The sequence below is a fragment of the Mya arenaria genome, chromosome 7 (assembly GCF_026914265.1).
Source record: "Mya arenaria isolate MELC-2E11 chromosome 7, ASM2691426v1".
Lineage (NCBI taxonomy): Eukaryota > Metazoa > Mollusca > Bivalvia > Myida > Myidae > Mya > Mya arenaria.
The window spans coordinates 60,863,412-60,885,113 of NC_069128.1; the positions used below are offsets into that span (position 1 = coordinate 60,863,412).

A 21,702-nucleotide genomic window follows, 5' to 3' on the forward strand; every position below is an offset into this window, starting at 1 on the left:
AAGATAAACTCAAGTTATTCATTATTAATTAAAACTTTGCACCAAAAAAGTACTCCACGTGAAATCGTTCCCGTACAGGTAACCTTTTAAATTAAAGTATGCTTATTACTTGTTCGTAACAGTCATCAACGTGTTCCTTACCGCTTTGGTCCTTGTTGACTTTCTTATGGACGATACGGGCGTTGCTTGACACGATTCCAAAACCTGAACTTGAAATATAATTTTCCGAGCGGAACGCCGCATACATCGGTTCATAAATGGCTTGAAGATGAAAATCGACATAGTTGAAGTTTTCCTGGTTACTCCAGACCGGCGCATCGGTTGTAGCACACGGCACACTGTGTAAGAAATGTATAAACAAATGCACTGAGTGTTAGATGATTAGCAATCTTTGGATTGGTTGAGGGAGCTTGGTCGCATGATCAGTTTGCTTGTCTCTTTACTAAAACATTAAACAACTAGATTAGAAACATTCAGTGTGTGTATACCACTCGACGGAAGGCAACATTTTGCCTCGAGTGAAGACTTGTTCAACGATAACTTTGATATTGCTTTACCATTTTAAATAAAACCTAGCGCAGGTTTCGCAGTCAAGTTTCTTGAAACACTTCGACAAACCTTTTCACATAACCGTTGCCTGATGAAACACTGTCAAAACGATATTTTGGAAACAGGTTTGGCGAAGTGTTTAAGGAAACTAATCACCTAATCGAACTCTGGTAATAAAACGAAGGCCGGGCTCTTTAAGCGGCATGGACTGACCTTTATATAATTTACAATAATGAAGAAGAAGGCAAGTTATCTTTTTTAAGCCTTCATTTTAAGCAAATTGTTGCTTTCCCATGTAGCATTTATGATGTAATTAATCACGTGGTATGCCCAATCTGGCATTATACTGTTTGAAAATAATCTGAGCAAGTGCAAACTTGTTATTGCGGTCAATTTGTACAGCCTCAAAGCAGTTAAAGTTTCAACACCGTATATTTGTGTGTAACCTCGCTGTTCTTGCAAAAGTAATTCGAATCTTCTATTTAACTGACAGGTTGAAGTGAAACCAATGCAGCCTGTACTTTTATGGATGCTTTAGGGGGCAATGATCCCGCCTATTTAGTTGTAAATTTAGCGTGATATGTCAACTAATATAAATAATAAATTAGTGACGGCGGTGTTGCGTTTATGTGTAAAGTCTATTGGCAGGCCATAATTGTAGCACTTCCTTCGAAATTCACTTGGTGGTTCGGTTGAAGCAACAACACAGTGGTTCAAATTTTGATATGATACTCTCATTTGCGAACCATTCTTACACCAAAACATATCTAGTTACCTCTGATATTATGGTGCAAGTTAAACTACCAACTATAAGTAATAGGAAATGCAGAAACATATAAATTCTTAACACGTCAAACATGTCAAAATACAACAATAAACGTACTTCATGTAAAAAAGGTTCTTCAAATCGGTTCTTCTGTCATCTCTCAAAGTAACATCGCATGAAAGCAAAACTGGCATGTTCTTTCCGCTCGAAACTGTAACAGCGTGAAAGTAATTAATTGGTAATGGTGTCAGCTTTAAATCATCATGTTGTAACAGATGAGTATCATTGCGATAAACTGTAATAGCTGGATTATTTTTTAAGTAATGTTCTGTAAGTGGAAGAAGTAGAAATGTCTTCACAATAAATTACTCATAAAAACGCTGTTCATTACATAAGCACATAAGGAAATATCGATAACAACCCGTCGAAAATTTAAAAGTATAAAATACTAGTGTTAATGCTAAATACGTACAAGACAGACAGCTTGACCCCTGGAATCCATCTATACAACTGCAACTGCTTGACCCTGTGCAGCCTCCAGGAAAACACGGGTGTAGGTGTGAGCATTGGACTAAAAATAAAATATGTAGCATTATTTATACTTATCGTAAAAGCACGGTTACACAAAACCATTTCTCAAAACGTTCAACCATTACCTCAAAAATCTTAAAACGGGTAATTGGCTAGATAAACCGTGTAAATTCGGCCTGATAAGTCAACAGAGCTATGTAGTCAGATTTAACCTGTTTTGTTACTAGTTCTACTTCGTTCAATTTTATACTTCTAACTAGTCCCTTACTCAACCACCTTGTTGACAGACAGTTTAACTCGTTCTGACCACGTTCCATTCTCGTCAGTACGTTCAGGCTGATGGCCATACAACCCGAGGACATTTCTGTCTCTCCTCATTTTCGTTCGCTGTTTCAAACTGTGTTTATCATTTCGCCAAGGAAGAGTATAACCTTGTTAAAGCAAGCACTATCCTAAGATCCCCAAGCTCCTGCTCAATTGAAGCCCGTTCAGATCACCACAGGTTACTTAGTCTCCTAAGCCCATCCCTTAGTGTGGAAGTGGTGAGAATGAGGGTGTTTCATCCCAAGCACTCTCTAAAGTCTGTCTCAAGGTCAGAGAGTGAGATGTAGGAGGAACATGGGGGACAGAGGCAGAAGACCAAGAGTTTCATCGACTATAAAAGTCTCATAAATTCAACAATACATACATACATTTCATGAAACATAACAATAGATAGTATTGCCACTCAAAGTAAAACTAAGAAGAAGCAAACACAGACATACACTTATCTTACCACACAAAACATGCATGAGACAGTCATGAATCTTTAAAAATCTTTATTGAAATATGTTGGCGCGAACGCCTTAGATCGTTCAATGAAACAGGAATTTCAACTAGTGTATTGGGCCATAACATCTATCAACGTCAAGTCCTAGTTCTTACCATTGGTGCAGTATCCCCCGTCAGCGTAGGAAGGAAGACATTGACATCTGTCTGGGGCAATACAGGTCCCTCCGTTATAGCAAGGTACCCTGCATATTGCTGTAAAATTATCAATATTTAGTGTTAGTGTCTATTTATTAAGGTTATCTCAATTGAGAGATCAGAAATACGCTGATATGAATGACTCTCGTGCCCGTTTCTTGGGTAGAAAACAGGATTTGTGTTCTGTCTTATCCAAGAGAACGTACCATTGGTTGGCTCAAACCAAAAATCTCTTGAGTGACAGGCCGACACCAATACCACTAGAACAACATTCAAATATATGTCTTGAGGAATTTACTTTGATATTTCGAAGAATATTTTACTAAGAATGTTTGCAATTGCTAGTAATTTGATGATTTAAGATGTTTAAGACAAAGAGTCACTTAGAGTGACAGATAACAGTGAGTAATTCGTGTCCTCATTGAAGACTGTATTAATTTTATAAATCTGTTTTATAATTCTATCATTTATTAAATGAATTTAAACGTTTGCGAAATTTAAAATTCAGTATTCGAATAATTTACAATCAAAACTGACGATACTTTTTCTTTCACGATGAACATAACGGTGGTTTAAACTTCATAAAGAATTTATTACAATATACACTGTACATACGGCTTGATTTAACGAAATATGTAAAAAACATCTTGATTCGTATTTCAGACATCATTTCAGCCGGAAATTATCGATTTGAACTTTTTTCTTTGCCCTGAAGCTGTGCAATGCGAAAAGGTGAATGCAGGGTGACGGAAAAGATCTTCGTTCTAAAATCTATACAGTATCTAAACCATGACCGAACATGGTCATCCAGCTCATTGGTTCTGCTACATTGGTCATTGAAAATGAGAGTGATGAGTGAAAAACAGCGGTTATTTACATAAGACGTTAAAGTACGTGGTATGCCAAATACTATAAAGTCATGTAGCAGATTAGAATGTCAGAGAAAGTATTACTCTTTAGGTGTACATCCTTATACATGTGCAGGTTCCCGTTTCAATAAAGATAATAAGCGGTCAGCTCGTAAATATCTGCAAACCAATAATAAAAGACTGCTAACAAAAGATCAGATCGCAGATTTTCATATTCCCATTCCAAATTTAATGTTTTATGGCTTAAACCGTTTTCAGTTTAACAAAAACGCATAAAACATAAATTTTGGAGAAAAAATATGAAAATCTGCGATCTGATCTTTTGTCGTCAGTCTTTAATCACTGGGCGGCATATATTTACATTTGCTTATTCTAAGACAACACATAAAAAGTTGTCAAAACTTTTAATCTGTGAGAGTGCAGCTTTAAAATGGTGAAGAAACAGTGAAGTTATCTTTTTTTAAGGTCTTCATTCGAAGCAAAATATTGCCTTCCGACGTAGCATGTATTGCGCAATTTATCACTTGGTATACACAAATTATTTACGGTTAATGCACCAGTCAATTGTAACCACGACCCCCAGGTCCGGGGGTATACCGGGGATAGCCGGGGAAATGGGCCGTGTTTTTACCTTTCAGGTGGCCGAAAGTGCCGGGTGAATGCGGTGGTTTTGTCCTCGCTTTAAAATAGCGGGGAATGGACCAAGGGTCCCTGGTGTGCGGGGCATTTTAGCGGGGATTTTACCATCTGTTCGTCCCCGCAAGGCGTTGTTGGCTCGACCGAAACTCAAAGACCCCGCTATTCCCCGAACCTGGGGAGGCCGTGGTTGCAATTGACTGCTGCATAAGCCCGAGCACTCTTGAGAAGCATACTAATATATCTTAATGAAACGGGTCCCTGCTCCGTCGTTAAACCATGCAAACGTTTATGTTTGATTATCGTCACCCTAATCTTATGATAGAAAGTGAAAGTACATTCACTTTACATATATATAATAAGGAACTCGGAAAAAAACATCGAAAAGACAATCTAAAAATAGACCGGCCTAAGGTTTTAAAAAGAGGCCAATGGTTCGAAAAGTGGCCCAATGTTAAAGGTCATTACTTTCGTTTTCCATATACTTAACATGAGGGAGAAAGTGTCAAAAGGTAGGCGGGCAGGGTAATACTAACCTGCCCGTTATTTTAGAGAACAGAACGGAAAATCAGTAAAAATATTATCAGCTGTATACTAAGGGGCGCCTGAAAGTCTGAATAATTGCATAGACAGCAAATAGTAAATAGCCGTGCTGTGAGATTTTTGGTACAAATAAGTTTTAAATGACCGAATAACAAAGTGACCGCAAACGTTTTTATTTCAAAAACAAACTACACAATTTATCATGAACCATCCATTGTCTGCGTGATTTGTTTAAGGAAAACAGTAGGGGCCCGTTTCATTAAATAACTTACCGTCAATTAAAAAACTTTACCTTCACATTTTTACTTAAGCCAGTCAAAACATAAATATGAAGAAATGGACAACAAAACATATTGATACCTTCATCAAATTTAGGATTTGTGTTCCTACGAATAAGATTTGTTTATGAAACATGTCCTTTAGGAGGCATATAAAATACTAACGTATGCTGCAGGATCCATAGCTGTTTGACCTCCAGCCTGAACAGCAGTAGTCTATGCTTTCGTAGTAGTAATCAGTTCTTCTGCATCGGCTCCATCCCCTTTTCAAGAAGACAACACACATAACACAACATTCAGAATATACTTATTGGCACATTCATGAAAAACTATAATAATAATACATGGCCGCTCGTGTAAGATCGGTCCATCCCGATTTAAACGAGGAAACGATGGTTGGGATTATAAGTATCTTCCATGACCGAGAGTGTAAGATAGGTTCATTCCGGGATGAAACTGTCTTACACGAGCGGCTATGGTAGATGCTTTTTCTCCCACCTCAGTTAAACAAAATTGAGTAAAAATAACATTTTTTGCTAGAACTCTTTTGTGCTTAGTGAAAATAATTGCGTATGGATATTCGATAGCACGCGGTTGTCATGAATATGCGCGCAGTGATTCAGTTAGTGTTAATAGTCAAATCGGTCTTTTTAAATAGTTCTAAGAAAAATGAAGCATTATTTCTTGAAAGGTGCATGAAAACTGTTTTATGGTGACATTTGAAGCGAGAAATAATGAATTAGCGTTCTAAATATTACCATAAGACAAGATTTCTTTGATGCTACTGACGACAGTCTTCAACAAGGGAGGCAATTACAATGTGGTGACCGTTAAAAAGGAGTTCCATACGGGCATTTTATCTACGCCCTTGGGCAATATAAGAATATCTAGCATGGTTAAATTATTGGATCTACTTATCTGAGGTGGGAGAAGAATTTATCTATCTTGTGTTTCCGGTACGGGTAGAAAAATCCACCTGAGGGCACGAGCGTAAGCGAGGGTCGGATTTTTCGATCCGGAACGGGAAAACATGATTGATATTTTTCCTTGCATACCTTAATTTATGAATTGGTGGAAAAATTGACGTAGAAAACGCACTATTGTACATTTCACCAAAAAGCGCGTGCGACGTTGTGTACTGACGTCATAAAGCGCAGTAATTTTAAATCACTATCGACGTCAAATAGTTCCTTTGAAAATCGCGCTTTTACGATTATTTATTTTCAATTTTAATTAAAAGTTGTGTAAACTTATATTTTTGATTCCGCTTTATTGAAATTGCATAATATACTTTTCATAAACCATACAATATAAGAAATAAGAAGTGGCCCGTTGTTGCGCGTGACTCATCTTACAAAGAGGGTGTAAGATGAGTTTTTCCAGCACTGGTCACATGACTGAAAACACACGTCTGGTATGCAAGAAACTTATAATCGTACACGAGCGGCTATGCTTTTTCTCCCAACACAGTAAACAAAATAAAGATAAAATGTATATTTTCGTTGGAAAACTTCACGTCGTAATATGAATTATTCGCCTATGGGATAATTTGCTATATGCACGCAGTGAATCAAAATATGTAAATAGTCAAATCGTTCTTTAAATAATTCTGAGGAGAGTGCTGCATATTTTTGAATGCAGCGTGAAAATGGTTCCATTTAAAGAGAGAAATGATTTTTTGAATAAGCCACAAGACAAGGTTTCCAAGGTTGTACAGATGACGGTCTTCAACAAGGGAGGTTATTGCGTGATGACAATAAAAAAGTAGCTCCATATGAGTACTTTTTTATCTTTGCCCGTGGGCAGGATAAGGATTTCCAGCAAGGCCAAGTATTTTGATCTACTTATCTGGGGTTATAGAAATGTTTATTAAAACAAGAATTCCTTCCCCCTTAAGCCAAGCCGCGACCAGCCTCACATTTTTGCCAACGTTTCATTTTAAAATGTCTGTCTAACAGAAGTCACAAACGTATTATATTTATATATCCTCTCTTATAACGTGGCGGGTTGACAGAGTAGATTCTCACCAAAGCGACCCGGGCTCGATTCCCGGCCTGGGCGCATGTGAATTTGGTTAGTGGTCACCAAGTCAGACTAGCGGGATTTCTCCGGGCACTCCGGTTTCCTAACAACACAATAATACACTCTCGTGCATCATCGTGCAAACTTTGTATAAGTTATTATAACTTTCTTCACAATCATCGTAAAATATTTAATGTTTAAACTTAGGCCTAAAAAAAATATGTCTGTTTCGGGTAACCCGACCCTACCTATAAAAATGCGCCGACCCTTACTATTTTTTTTCCGTTTCTGAGCAAAAAAATATTCGTTAGCGAATAGAGAGTTAAGAAGGGCGGATAAATGCAGATTTAAATCAGAATTATTGTTTATATGATAAAACAAAGTCAGGCAATGATAGTAATGTAGGAAAGACTGCCATGTGCAAGAAAACACTTTGAACTTACGACAAATTTTGAAAAAAAAAAAAAAAAAAAAAAATCCCTACCTACCCTACCTAGAAATTTTGGGAAGGTTACCCTAAACAAACAAAACAAATTTTGGCCTTAATAACGTGTGTATACTCACCAGAATCCACACCTCGTGTATCTATCTCTTGATCTTCGCACACTGTAGGAGCATACATGACTGTAAGGCAAAAACATAGTATATGTTTACGTTCAATACTAATCATAAAGGCAAACTGGGAAAGAGTACTTATCACCATTTGTCATTGGCTTGAATGGATTAATTTTTACACCTCAACTTCCATTCCTTAAATCAACTGCCTTTCGGCAATTGCGTTCATCAACGCAACATCTTCGGATATGTTCGGATCGCAATTCATCGCATAACAATATACATGAAAACTTTTGATCTTGTTACTGTTTGTATTGTGTCAGCAGGTCCCGTACTATATAAATCAACATTTTAGAAAGTGTTAATTTATTATATTTAAAATTTATTGTTGTTAATGTTTAAATTTTACGTTTAAAGGTGATTTCAGGTGGTTGATCTTTTCCCGCGTTATTGTGACGTCATTTGGAAAATTGTTCCCGGTCACAGTCGGGTCGTTCTATTTACAACATGGGTAAGAAAGGATTAATGAAAGGTTTTCTTAAATGAAATGAAGTATTTTTTTAACAATTCTTGAATGAAATAAGGAACTATTGGTGTAAATATAAGTATTGAATTGCGGGATTGATGTCATTATCGGGGATATGAACGCAATTGGGCGGTTCTAAGTACGCGTGGAGTCCCTCGGACTCCACACACTTTGACCAGCCCAGTTGCGTTCATACCCCAATAATGACATCAATCCCGCAATTTATTCCTTAAATAAACGTTTCCATTACATCTCTTATATAATGTTTTAACGCCTGATTATATAGAGTGACGAGCATATTGTTCTAAGTAGCATGACACCTTGTTTGATTTTGACGTTGGGTTTGTGGTTAGCAATACAGTTTCTGGTATCGACATTGAACCATTCAAGTATCATGTATATCGCATTCCAGAGTGGAGAAAGAAACGGACACAGGCATATCAACGGGTCGTTAAAAGGACTAGACACCAGATGGATCCGAAATCGGCAAATACAGTATTTCCTCAAAACAAGCCCAGAACTGTCGATACGATCTAATATGAGGCCGATAATGCATCACTTTACATGATTAAAAGGATATCTTGTTGCTATCTCAGCTGAGTTGACCCGTTTAAAATTTGCGCATAATGGTTTCCTAGTTTATTGTATGTATATTTGGCATGTGAACGTCACGTGATTAGTACAGGCAGATCTAATGACGCTATTTTTGAATAAACTGGTATTTATATGGCAGACAAACCTAGTAAGTTTTCGAATTGGGAAGATGACGCAAAGACTTGTCTTCGAAAGATACATGTGTCGTAAGCGATTTGGTACATCAGTATTTCACGTTCAATGCGTTGAACATCATAAGTATCTCCCATGGCCGAAAGTGTAAGATAGGTTCATTCCGACCCTGTGCGAGTGTCGGGATGAACCTGTCTTACACGAGCGGCTATGGTAGATGCTTTTTCCCACCTCAGTTAAAAAAAAAAATGTATTTTTTTGCTCGAACTCTTTTGTGCTTAGTGAAAATAGTTGCGTACGGATATGCGATAAATCGTGGTTGTAATGGATATTCGCGCAGTGATTCAGAGTATGTAAATGGTCTGATCGGTCTTTAAATAGTTCTAAGAAGGGTAAAGCATTATTTCTTGAAAGTGGGTGAAAACTGTTTTCTGGTGACATTTGAAGCGAGAAATAATTAACTAGCGTTCTAAATATTGCCACAAGACAAGGTTTCCATGATGCGCTACAGACGACAGTCTTCAACAAGGGAGGTAATAACATTGTGGTGACCATAAAAAGAAGTTCCATACGGACATTTTATCTTCGCCCGTGGGCAAGATTAGAATTTCTAGCATGGTTTAATTAATGGATCTACTTATCTGTGTTGGGAGAAAACGATATCCGTTTTTCGTTACAATGTGACATTTTGTATTTTGTCTTGCAGTTGTATAATCTTATGTCTGGTCCTTTTGATATGTGAGCATTTCAAAAACCGTTACGATATCTTTAAAACATTGTACTGCTCATTTTTCGAAATATGTAGACGTTATTTATATGCTCTTCACTAGCGGATCCAAGAGCACCCGGCGCCATGAAAAGTGGAAATTGCCATGTAAAAGCTTAAAACGATTCGTTAAAGATATTTATGTGTTATGTCTCATGGCATTGAAGTTGTAACATTTAAATCTGAATGAATAGTATGTATGTATAAACAGTTTGATTTGGAACTGAGAAAGGTTTAAATTCTCAAAACATTAAAATATCAATTTGATATTTTCATATTTTCACCGTTCCAAACGGTGAAAATGTAAATTTTATTTCACTGATAAATCACTAATTACCACCAGAAAACATTAAATAAATGTGTTTTACATTAATCAATTTCACTTAATTGCTTCAATTATATTTTTTTTTCAAAATTTTATTGAACAGACCTGATTTTCTTGAACTCAAGAATTAGGTACACAGGTAAATAAACATTATCCCACCGGACATATTTAAACTTTAGGCATAAAAGAAGAATACAACATTTCCTAAAAAACAAACAGTTATTGCATTCGTTAATAACTACAAAAAGCGTTGTGTTCCTACATAAATTTAAACGCGTAGTTTACGATGCTTATGATTGTGAGGTAATATGTAATTTAATATTGCCTACTTCTATGTGACTATTTTTTATTTATCTCGTGTAAAGCAAAATGGCTTATAAGCAAAGATTTTGTATATAGACTAAATACATACAACTATTTGTATGAAATTAATTGTAATGGGTAACAATATTAAGAAAGAAAAAATAGAAAGTAAAATATATAACATACGGTCCGTGTAATGCTGTCACAAAGTCCAGACTTGAAATAATTATGCAAACAAATAAAGCATAACTCGACGTGTTCATGATTAAGTCCAGGCATCAAATGTTCGAGCGGACTAGAATGTTAGACAATGTTTATACCGGTTGGTTAGAAATCAACCTATGTTTTAGCCAATGAAATAGCAGATTCGGTATTATCAAGTAGTAGGCGTAATAATCATCAAGATGTTCAACAGGACGCTGGTGTTTAAAAATGTCCGCCTACTGCCACTCATCCGATACACACTTCCTGCGACAGATTTTACGTAAACAATGTGTCAGTCAATGGGATTGATTATTCGAAATCAGTATTATGCTCGGAAGTATTATCTTAATGATTAAGAAAGGCTTATTCGCTACACTCACACCACCCACGCTTTATCACTAAGATTTAACTTCAGGTATTAATCTAACTATTCCTTATCAAGCCATATTGGGGAATTCATAATATCAAACCTGTTTTTATTTCTTATGGTGAGACTCTTATAACACTGAGGGACGTCACATTTTCCGAATGTTATATTTCAAAGTTTTCTATTATTCATTATTCATTTTTAGTCGGCTGGAATGCGTTCCTGGGGCTAATACTTTTGTGGCCTTTGGGACTTTGGCTCATGTGTACGAACAATTTCTTGTCCGGGTTATGAATCGGACTTGAAGCTGTTCATAATCATGTGCCCTGGTTAAACAACGCAGAGGCCCTAGCATTTTTTGTGTGCACATAATCCTTTAAAGGAGTTTATCTTGATTGTTTGATTTTTTTCATGTGTGTGCGACCTGTTTGTGGTGTCTGTGCGTCTGTGTCCCTCGTTCAGTGTATTTAGAACTCTAACCTCTTGCCTTTATAGCTGCACTCTCACAGATATACCATTTTTACAACTTTTTTTATTGTTTTTTTTTTGTCTTGAAAAGAGCAAATGTTTGCGTAAATATCTGCAAAACAATGATATAAGATTGCTGACAAAAAAACAAGTTCGAAGATTTTCATTTTTCCGTTCGAAAATTAACGTTTTATTGATTAAAACACTATTTTTTAACTTAAATATGAAAATCTGCGATCAATATTTTTGTCAGCAGTCTTATGTCACTGGTTTCTATGGATTTTCGCAAAGATTGGCTCGTTCCAAGACAAAAAATAAAAGAAAGTTGTCGAAACGTTTTTCTGTGAAAGTGCAGCTTTAAACAGGGTTTATATCTGAGTTTTATGCTTTTTCCTGTAGTTTTTCTTGATTTTAGCAGGGCATTCAAAATTTGTCACGTACAAGGTAATTAATTGTTTAAGATATGCATACACATAACTTGTTATTTCCTTATAATAGCCATTATCGTTAAACTACGGTTGCAGATACAGACGCATGGGCACATTATTTTCCTCATCTCTGACAGTCTTTCCTTTTAAGGGCATGTTCTTGCATATTCCATTAAGAGAAAGATATATGTTGATGTTTGTTTTTTTACAAATTGGGTAAAAACACCTTTTTCTACACACTGTTTTGATATGTTTGATAAATAGTATTCTTCAAGTTTTTTTTTACTGAAACCTTTACGATGCACAAACAAATAAATTATACTTTCGGTACTAAAACGTTACTTTTTAAACATATGTGCAGTATGCATGCATCAATGTACACTGATTTAAATATTGTTCGATATTTCCTGACCATATTCAACCAGCACGTTTTTGCAACATGTTTACAGTTAGATGCAGTGCCCCATTCACCCTTACATCTACCGTTATACTCAACGTTACACTCATCGTTACACTCGCCTTAACGCCCACCGTTACACTCACCGTTACGCTCGCCCTAACACCCACCGTAACACCCACCGTAACAACCACAGTTACACTCACCGTTACCCTCGCCCTAAAGCTCACCGATATATGCACCGTTACACTCACCGTTACACTCACCGTTTCACTCGCCGTTACACTCACCGTTACACTCACCGTTACACTCACCGTTACACCCACAGTAACACTCACCGTTATTCTCGCCGTTACACTCACCGTTATACTCACAGTTACACTCACCGTTATACTCAACGTTACCCTCGCCGTTACACTCACCGTTATACTCACAGTTACACTCACTGTTACACTCACCGTTACCCTCGCCGTAACATTCACCGTTATACTCGCCGTTACACTCACCGTTATACTCGCCGTTACACTCACCGTTAACCTCGCCCTAAAACTCACCGTTATATGCACCGTTATACTCACCGTTACACTCTCCGTACACACAACGTTTCACTCGCCGTTACACTCACCGTTACACTCGCCGTTTCACTCGCCGTTACACTCACCGTTACATTCACCGTTATTCTCGCCGTTACACTCACCGTTACACTCACAGTTACACTCACCGTTATACTCGCCCTTACACTCACCGTTATACTCACAGTTATACTCACCGTTATACTCGCCCTAAAACTCACCGTTATATACACCGTTACACTCACCGTTACACTCTCCGTACACTCACCGTTTCACTCACCGTTACACTCAACGTTACACTCACCGTTACACTCGCCGTTTCACTTGCCGTTACACTCACCGTTACATTCACCGTTATTCTCGCCGTTACACTCACCGTTACACTCACAGTTACACTCACCGTTATACTCGCCCTTACACTCACCGTAATACTCGCCCTTACACTCACCGTTACACTCAGCGTTATACTCGCCGTTACACTCACCGTTACACTCACCGTTACACTCACCGTTATACTCGCCGTTAAACTCACCGTTATACTCACCATTATGCTCGTATTTACCCTCACCGTTACACTAACAGTTATACTCACCGTTATACTCAACGTTATACTCACCGTTACACTCACCGTTACACTCACCGTTACACTCACAGTTATACTGACCGTTACACTCACCGTTATACTCCTCGTCACACTAACACTTATCCTCACCGTTACACTCGCGGTTACACTCACCGTTACACTATCCGTTCACTCACCGTTACACGCACCGTTACACCCAACGTTACACTGACCGTTATACTCCCCGTTACACTATCCATTCACTCACCGTTACACACACAGTTACACTCAATGTTATACTAACCGTTACACTCGCTTTTACACTCACCATTACACTCGCCGTTACACTCACCATTATACTCGCCGTTACACTCACCATTATATTCCCCGTTACACTCACTGTTACACTCACCGTTACACTCACCATTATACTCAGCGTTACACTCACCAATATACTCGCCGTTACACTTACAGTTATACTCGCCGTTACACTTACAGTTATACTCGCCGTTACACATACAGTTATACTCACAGTTATACTCCCCGTTACACTCACTGTTACACTCACCGTTACACTCACCATTATACTCAGCATTACACTCACCATTATACTCGCCGTTACACTTACAGTTATACTCGCCGTTACACTTACAGTTATACTCGCCGTTACACATACAGTTATACTCACAGTTATACTCCCCGTTACACTCACTGTTACACTCACCGTTACACTCACCATTATACTCAGCATTACACTCACCATTATACTCGCCGTTACACTTACAGTTATACTCGCCGTTACACTTACAGTTATACTCGCCGTTACACATACAGTTATACTCACAGTTACACTCGCCGTTACACTCACCGTTATACTCACCGTCAAACTAACACTTATCCTCGCCGTTACACTCGCGGTTACAATCACCATTACACTCGCCGTCACACTCATCGTTACACTCGTCCTACTTCCAACCGTTACTCTCACCGTTACACTCGCTCTTACACCCACCGTTGCACTCACCGTGACACTTCCGTTACACTCACCGTTACACTCACCGTTACACTCACAGTTACACTCACCGTTACACTCACCGTTACACTCACAGTTAAACTCTCCGTTACATTCACCGTTACACTAACCGTTACACTTAACGCTAAACTCGCCCTAACACCCACCGTTACACTCACCGTTACCCTCGCCCTAATACCCACCGTTACACTCTCCGTTAAACTCGCCGTCACACTCATAGTTACACTCAGAGTTACACTCTCCGTTATACTCACCGTTACACTTACCGTTACACTCAACGTTATACTCGCCCTAACACCAACCGTTACACTCACCGTTACCCTCGCCCTAACACCCACCGTTACACTTAACGTAACACCCACCGTTACATTCGCCCTAACACCCACCGTTAATCTCACAGTTACACTTGCCGTCACACTGACCGTTACACTCGCCCTAACACCCACCATTACACTCGCCGTCACACTCATCGTTACACTCGTCCTACTTCCAACCGTTACTCTCACCGTTACACTCGCTCTTACACCCACCGTTGCACTCACCGTGACACTTCCGTTACACTCACCGTTACACTCACCGTTACACTCACAGTTACACTCACAGTTACACTCACCGTTACACTCACAGTTAAACTCTCCGTTACATTCACCGTTACACTAACCGTTACACTTAACGCTAAACTCGCCCTAACACCCACCGTTACACTCACCGTTACCCTCGCCCTAATACCCACCGTTACACTCTCCGTTAAACTCGCCGTCACACTCATAGTTACACTCAGAGTTACACTCTCCGTTATACTCACCGTTACACTTACCGTTACACTCAACGTTATACTCGCCCTAACACCAACCGTTACACTCACCGTTACCCTCGCCCTAACACCCACCGTTACACTTAACGTAACACCCACCGTTACATTCGCCCTAACACCCACCGTTAATCTCACAGTTACACTTGCCGTCACACTGACCGTTACACTCGCCCTAACACCCACCGTTACACTCAACGTCACACCCTGCGTTACACTCACCGTTACGCCCGCCCTTATACCCACCGTTACACTCACCGTTATACTCGTTTTTACACTCGCCGTTACACTCACCGTTACACTCGCCGTGACACTCACAGTTATACTCACCGTCACACGCACAGTTACATTCTCCCTTACACTCGCCGTTTCACTCACATTTATACTCACCGATACACTCAAACTAGTACTCGCCGGTAACATCACAGTTACACTCACAATATCACTCACCGTTACACTCACCTTCAAGCTCACAGTTATACTCGCAGTTACACTCACCGTTATACTTATCGTTACTCTCACCGTTAAGCTAGCCGTTACACTAACCGTTACACGCACCGTTACACTCGCCCTTACACCCTGCGTTACTCTCACAGTTACACTCGCCGTCACACTCACCGTTACACTCGTCCTACTACCCACCGTTACTCTCACCGTGACACTTCCGTTACACTCACAGTTACACCCATAGTTACACTCACCGTTACACTCACAGTTACACTCACTGTTATACTCTCCGTTACACTCTCCGTTACACTCCCCGTCACACTCAGAGTCACACGCAAAGTTACACTTACAGTTACACTCTCCGTTACATTCACCGTTACATTCAACGTTATACCCACCGTTACATTCAACGTTACACCCTCCGTTTCACCCTCCGTAACACTCGCTCTAACACCCACTGTTACGCTCACCGTAACACTTACCGTTACACTCACAGTTACAATTTAAGTTACACTCCCCGTTACATTCGCCGTCACACTCACAGTTACACTCTCCGTTACACTCGCCTTCACACTCCCCATCACACTCACAGTTACTCATTCCGTTACACTCACCATTACACATACTGTTACACTCACCGTTATACTCAGCGTTATACTCACCGTTACACTCACCGTTACACTCACGGTTACACTCATAGTTATGCTCGTCTTTACCCTCACCGTTACACTAACAGTTATACTCACCGTTATACTCAACGTTACCCGTACCGTTACACTCACCGTTATGCTCACTGTTACACTCACCGTTATGCTCACTGTTACATTCACCGTTACACGCACAGTTATACTGACTGTTACACTCACCGTTGTACTCCTCGTAACACTCACACTTATACTCGCCATTACACTCACGGTTACACTCACGGTTACACTCACCGTTACACGCACCGTTACACCCACCGTTACACTGACCGTTATTGTCACCGTTACACACACCTTTACACTCAATGTTATACTCACCGTTACACACACCATTATACTCGCCGTTACACTTACAGCTATACTCGCCGTTACACATACAGTTATACTCACCGTTACACTAACAGTTACAGTCTCCGTTACACTTTCCGTTACACTCGCCGTCTAAATCGCCCTTACACCCACCGTTACACTAAACGTTACACCCACCGTTACATTCGCACTAACACACACCGTTAATCTCACAGTTACACTCGCAGTCACACTGAATGTTACACTCACCGTTACACTCGCCCTAACACCCACCGTTACACTCACCGTTACACTCACCACTACACTCTCCGTTATACACTCCGTTACACTCTCTGTTACACTCGCCGTTACACACGCCGTCACACTCAACGTTACACCCACCGTTACACTCACCGTTACATTCAGTATTACACTCACCGTTACACTCGACGTCACACTCACCGTTACACCCATTGTTACAGAAACCGTTACACTAACCGTTACCCTCAACGTTACACTCGCCGTCACACTGACAGTTACACTCACCGTTACACTCACCGTTACACTCACCGTTACACTCACCGTTACGCCCGCCCTTATACCCACCGTTACACTCACCGTTATACTCACCGTTACACTCACAGTTATACTCGTTGTTACACTCGCCGTTTCACTCACCGTTACAATCGCCGTTACACTCACCGTTATACTCACTGTCACACTCACACTTATAGTCACCGTTACACTCGCCGTTACACTCACCGTATCACTCGCCGTGACACTCACAGTTATACTCACCGTCACACTCACAGTTACATTCTCCCTTACACTCGCCGTTTCACTCACATTTATACTCACCGATACACTCACAGTAATACTCGCCGTTACACTCAGAGTTACACTCACAATATCACTCACCGTTACACTCACCGTTACACTCACCGTTACACTCACCGTTACACTCACCTTCAAACTCACAGTTATACTCGCAGTTACTCTCACCGTTATGCTCGCCGTTACACTCACTGTTACACACACCGTTACACTCGCCCTAACACCCTGCTTTACTCTCACAGTTACACTCGCAGTCATACTCACCGTTACACTCGTCCTACTAACCACCGTTACTCTCACCGTTACAATCGCTCTAACACCCACCGTTACACTCACAGTGACACTTCCGTTACACTCACCGTTACATTCACAGTTACACCCACAGTTACACTCACCGTTACACTCACAGTTACACTTACACTCTTCATTACACTCGCCGTCAAACTCAGAGTTACACTCACAGTTACACTCACAGTTACACTCACAGTTACTCTATCCGTTACACTCACCGTTACACTCAACGTTATACCCACCGTTACCATTACCGTTACACATTCCGTTACACTCGCTCTAACACCCACCGTTGCACTCATTGTTACACTCACAGTTACACTCACCGTTACACTTACCGTTACACTCACAGTTACAATTTCCGTTACACTCGCCGTCATACTCACCGTTACACTCCCCGTTACACTCGCCGTTACACTCACTGTTACACTCTCCGTTACACTCGCCGTTACACTCGCCGTCAAACCCACCGTTACACTCACCGTGGCACTTCCGTTACACTTCCGTTAAACTCACCGATACACTCAAAATTACACCCACTGTTACACTCACCGTTACACTCACAGTTACACTCTCCGTTACACTCTCCGTAACACTCGCCGTCACAATCAGAGTTTCACTCACAGTTATAATCAAAGTTACTCTCTCCGTTACACTCACCGTTACACTCAACGTTATATCAAACGTTACCATCACCGTAACACCCACCGTTACACCCTTCGTTACACTCGCTCTAACACCCACCGTTACACTCACCGTTACACTCACAGTTACACTTCCGTTACACTCTCCGTTACACTAACTGTTACACCCACAGTTACACTCTCCGTTACACTCGCCGTCACACTCACAGTTACACACTCCGTTACACTCACCGTTACTTTCACCGTTATACTGACTGTTACACTCGCCGTTATACTCACCGTTACACTCACAGTTATGCTCGCCGTTACACATACAGTTACACTCTCCGTTACACTCTCCGTCACACTCACCGTTATACTCACCGTTAAACTCTCCGTTTCACTCTCCGTTACACTCACCGTTACACTCACCGTTACACCCACCGTTACACTCACAGTTACACTCTCCGTTATATTCTCCGTTACACTCACCGTTACACTCTCCGTTATAATCACCGTTACACTCTCCGTTACACTCTCCGTCACTCTCGCCGTTATGCTCGCCGTTACACACACCGTTATACTCACCGTTTCACCCACCGTTACACCCACCGTTATCCTCGCCGTCACACTCATAGTTCAACTCCCCGTTAGACTCACCGTTACTCTAAATGTTTTATGGCCCTGCATAAATGCATAAAACATTAATTTTTGAACTAAATATAAAAATCTGCGATCTATTTTTTTGTCAGCAGTCTCATACCACTGGTTTCAATGGATTTTCGCTAAAATTGGCTCGTTCGAAGACAAAAAAAAAGTTGTCAAAACGTTCAATCTGTGAGAGTGCAGCTTTAATATAAATAGTACTTTTGTTTAGTTTGATTGTGGCAAATTCTAATAGTGTATAGAATAACTCTTAATCATTTAATTTCCTTGGTAAAAGTTACTACTAGCATCCATTTATAGAAGCCATGAGAAAGTACCCCTTGTGGGACTTTTATCCACAACGTCTTAAAGATGCACTATTGCTCCAGAATAAGATATACCAATATTAAAAATGTTGTTTTAATTTTCCAAAAGGGATGAATAAATGTCGAAAACAATGGTTCTTATGAATGTTACCGAGTTTGATTTGAAAGAAATGAACATTAAATAGACTATTTCTACCTCATGTTTGCGCTTTCTGCTATTAAATACACGGTTACAATCTTCTTATCAGTTATTAATAATTTCCATAAATGCTTTATTTAGTAAGTAGTTAAAGGTTTATCAGTCAAAATTCATGCTTGTTATACATGTAAGAGTTGTATAAGTATTGATTTTGAATAATAATGTCACTTTAAAAACTGTACTCTCACAGATTTACCGTTTAAACAACTTTTTTTTTTGCCTTGAAATGAGTCAAACTTTGCGTAAATATCTGCAAACCAATGCTGACAAAAGATCAGATCGCAGATTTTCATATTTCCGTTCGAAAATTAATGATTTATGGCTAAAGCGTAACAAACGGTTTAAGAAAAATGCGCAAAACATCAATATTGAACTTAAATATGAAATCTTTAATCTGATTGTGTGTTTTATTCAGCAGTCTTATATCTCTAGCTTTCATGATTTTTCGCATAAATTTCCTCGTTCAAAGGCATTTTTTTTTTTAAAGTTGGCAAAACGTTCAATCTTGGAGAGTGCAGCTTTAATGATCTTTGTTACACTACTACTGCAGCATTTTAATCATAAAACATCATGTAAATCATTTGTCTTTTTAGTTCAGAAGCTAAAGATAAATGTTATATAGAACTCAAACAAAAATAATCAAATCTAAATTTCTGATCGAAATCGGAATTTGAGTTTAACTATATCACCAGAAATGCAGTTAAAATGCTTATCACTTCTATGATAAACTTAAATTAATAATTTGCTCGATAGTGAAAAACTCATGAAATGAACAGAAGGAAGACCGACAAGCTTGCTGGTAAGTCAAGTCTCCATCCCAATAAAATATCTTTACTTATAATTTTTGTTATGCATTGGTTTATGCGAAAGGGTTTAATTTACATTCCGTCTCATTTTTCATAGGCGTCATATTTCTGAAGTTACTTTATCGTGACTTTACACAAGTGTTTGTTTAAGGTCCTCATAATGTTGGAGTGGTTTTCATTGTTTCCAAGTATTTCATTATGTTCAAGAGTGCCTTTCTCACATGATTAGACGAGAAGTATTTAAAGCTGCACTCTTACTCCCAGAAAAAGAATTACCACAATAAATACAATAGTTTTAATATACCAAAAAGAATGAATACATGTCAAAAACAATGGTTCTAATGAAGGATACCGAACATAATTTAAAAGAAAGGTGCATAAAACACGGTATTTCTATCTTATGAGATGATAGTAGATCGCACTAAATCTTTTAGCACTCACCAATCATTTAAAAAAAATGCATGTTCAGCTTTTAAATACACGGCTGCAATCTTGTTATCAGTAATTAATAATTTCCATAAATGCATTATATTACTTTATCACTCAAAATTTATGTTTGTTTTACAAGTGTATGTATTGGTTTTGAATAAGAGTGTCACTTTAAAATATTGTTGCGACTTACTACTAGTGACTAGTACGTTATTTTAAGGTTATGATTAATGCAAACTGCATTGTCAAAAAAAACTTGCATGATACTTCCGTATTCAGATTATTGTCGACTTTGATTTATCAAAAAAAAATACAGCAGCCAATTTTCGAAGCCTTAGGAAAATGTAAATACAGTCGAACCCTGTGGCTCGAACTCCCAGGGACCAGCGAAATAACCTTGAGCCTCGGAAAATTCGAGGCAAGCAGCATTGTTAACCTTCAGTATAAAGCAATCCTTTACATCTAGTTCGAGTCAAAGAGGAATTCGAGCCAAGCGAGTTCGAGCCAACGGGGTTTTACTTTTTTGTAAATAATACATTCTTTAAAAACGTGAATAATGAGTGAGTAATGATGAAAAGTTAAATAAAATAAAGGGCTTACGTTCAGGACTTATAATTTTCTACATTTAGGTAAAACGAATTAGAAGAAAATTATTTTCCCTCGTTTATAATGTAATACCCGCCAGGTGGCGTTTATTAGCAAAATAATTTGTGCGCATAAGAATTGAAAGGCATTCAGCTATGGAACACCGATATGTTCACATCGATTCAATTGATTTTTAAAGATTTCAATAAAATGTTTATAGTGAAAGTTCATCTAATGAATTATCAAATTTGTTTTCATTTGTCTACGAAGAACAAAGCGATATTATATACAATTTCTATCAGAGGTTATAGAATGGTATTCA

At 39.1% G+C, this 21,702-nt stretch overlaps 2 protein-coding genes across 2 annotated transcripts in view; one reads left to right on the plus strand and one right to left on the minus strand.

Annotated features, from left to right (window-relative positions):
- Window positions 1-10,657, minus strand: part of LOC128240857 (uncharacterized) — a 29,613-nt gene extending 18,956 nt beyond the window's left edge. Inside the window, exons 1-7 of the mRNA XM_052957807.1 lie at window positions 10,548-10,657; window positions 7,725-7,784; window positions 5,304-5,401; window positions 2,771-2,869; window positions 1,788-1,886; window positions 1,433-1,526; window positions 142-338 (exon numbers count right to left, since the gene is read on the minus strand). Of these exons, the coding sequence (XP_052813767.1) occupies window positions 142-338; window positions 1,433-1,526; window positions 1,788-1,886; window positions 2,771-2,869; window positions 5,304-5,401; window positions 7,725-7,784; window positions 10,548-10,624 (724 nt within the window). The 5' untranslated portion in view covers window positions 10,625-10,657. The remainder of the gene's footprint in view (window positions 1-141; window positions 339-1,432; window positions 1,527-1,787; window positions 1,887-2,770; window positions 2,870-5,303; window positions 5,402-7,724; window positions 7,785-10,547) is intronic.
- A 1,610-nt stretch (window positions 10,658-12,267) lies between these two features.
- LOC128241307 (uncharacterized) lies at window positions 12,268-20,165 on the plus strand. Its single transcript, XM_052958241.1, has 7 exons — window positions 12,268-12,851; window positions 12,985-13,557; window positions 13,796-14,395; window positions 14,793-15,881; window positions 17,815-18,261; window positions 18,538-19,039; window positions 20,154-20,165. The coding sequence occupies exons 1-7, from the start codon at window positions 12,268-12,270 to the stop codon at window positions 20,163-20,165; spliced, it is 3,807 nt and encodes a 1,268-aa protein (XP_052814201.1).
- The last annotated feature ends 1,537 nt before the right edge of the window (window positions 20,166-21,702 follow it).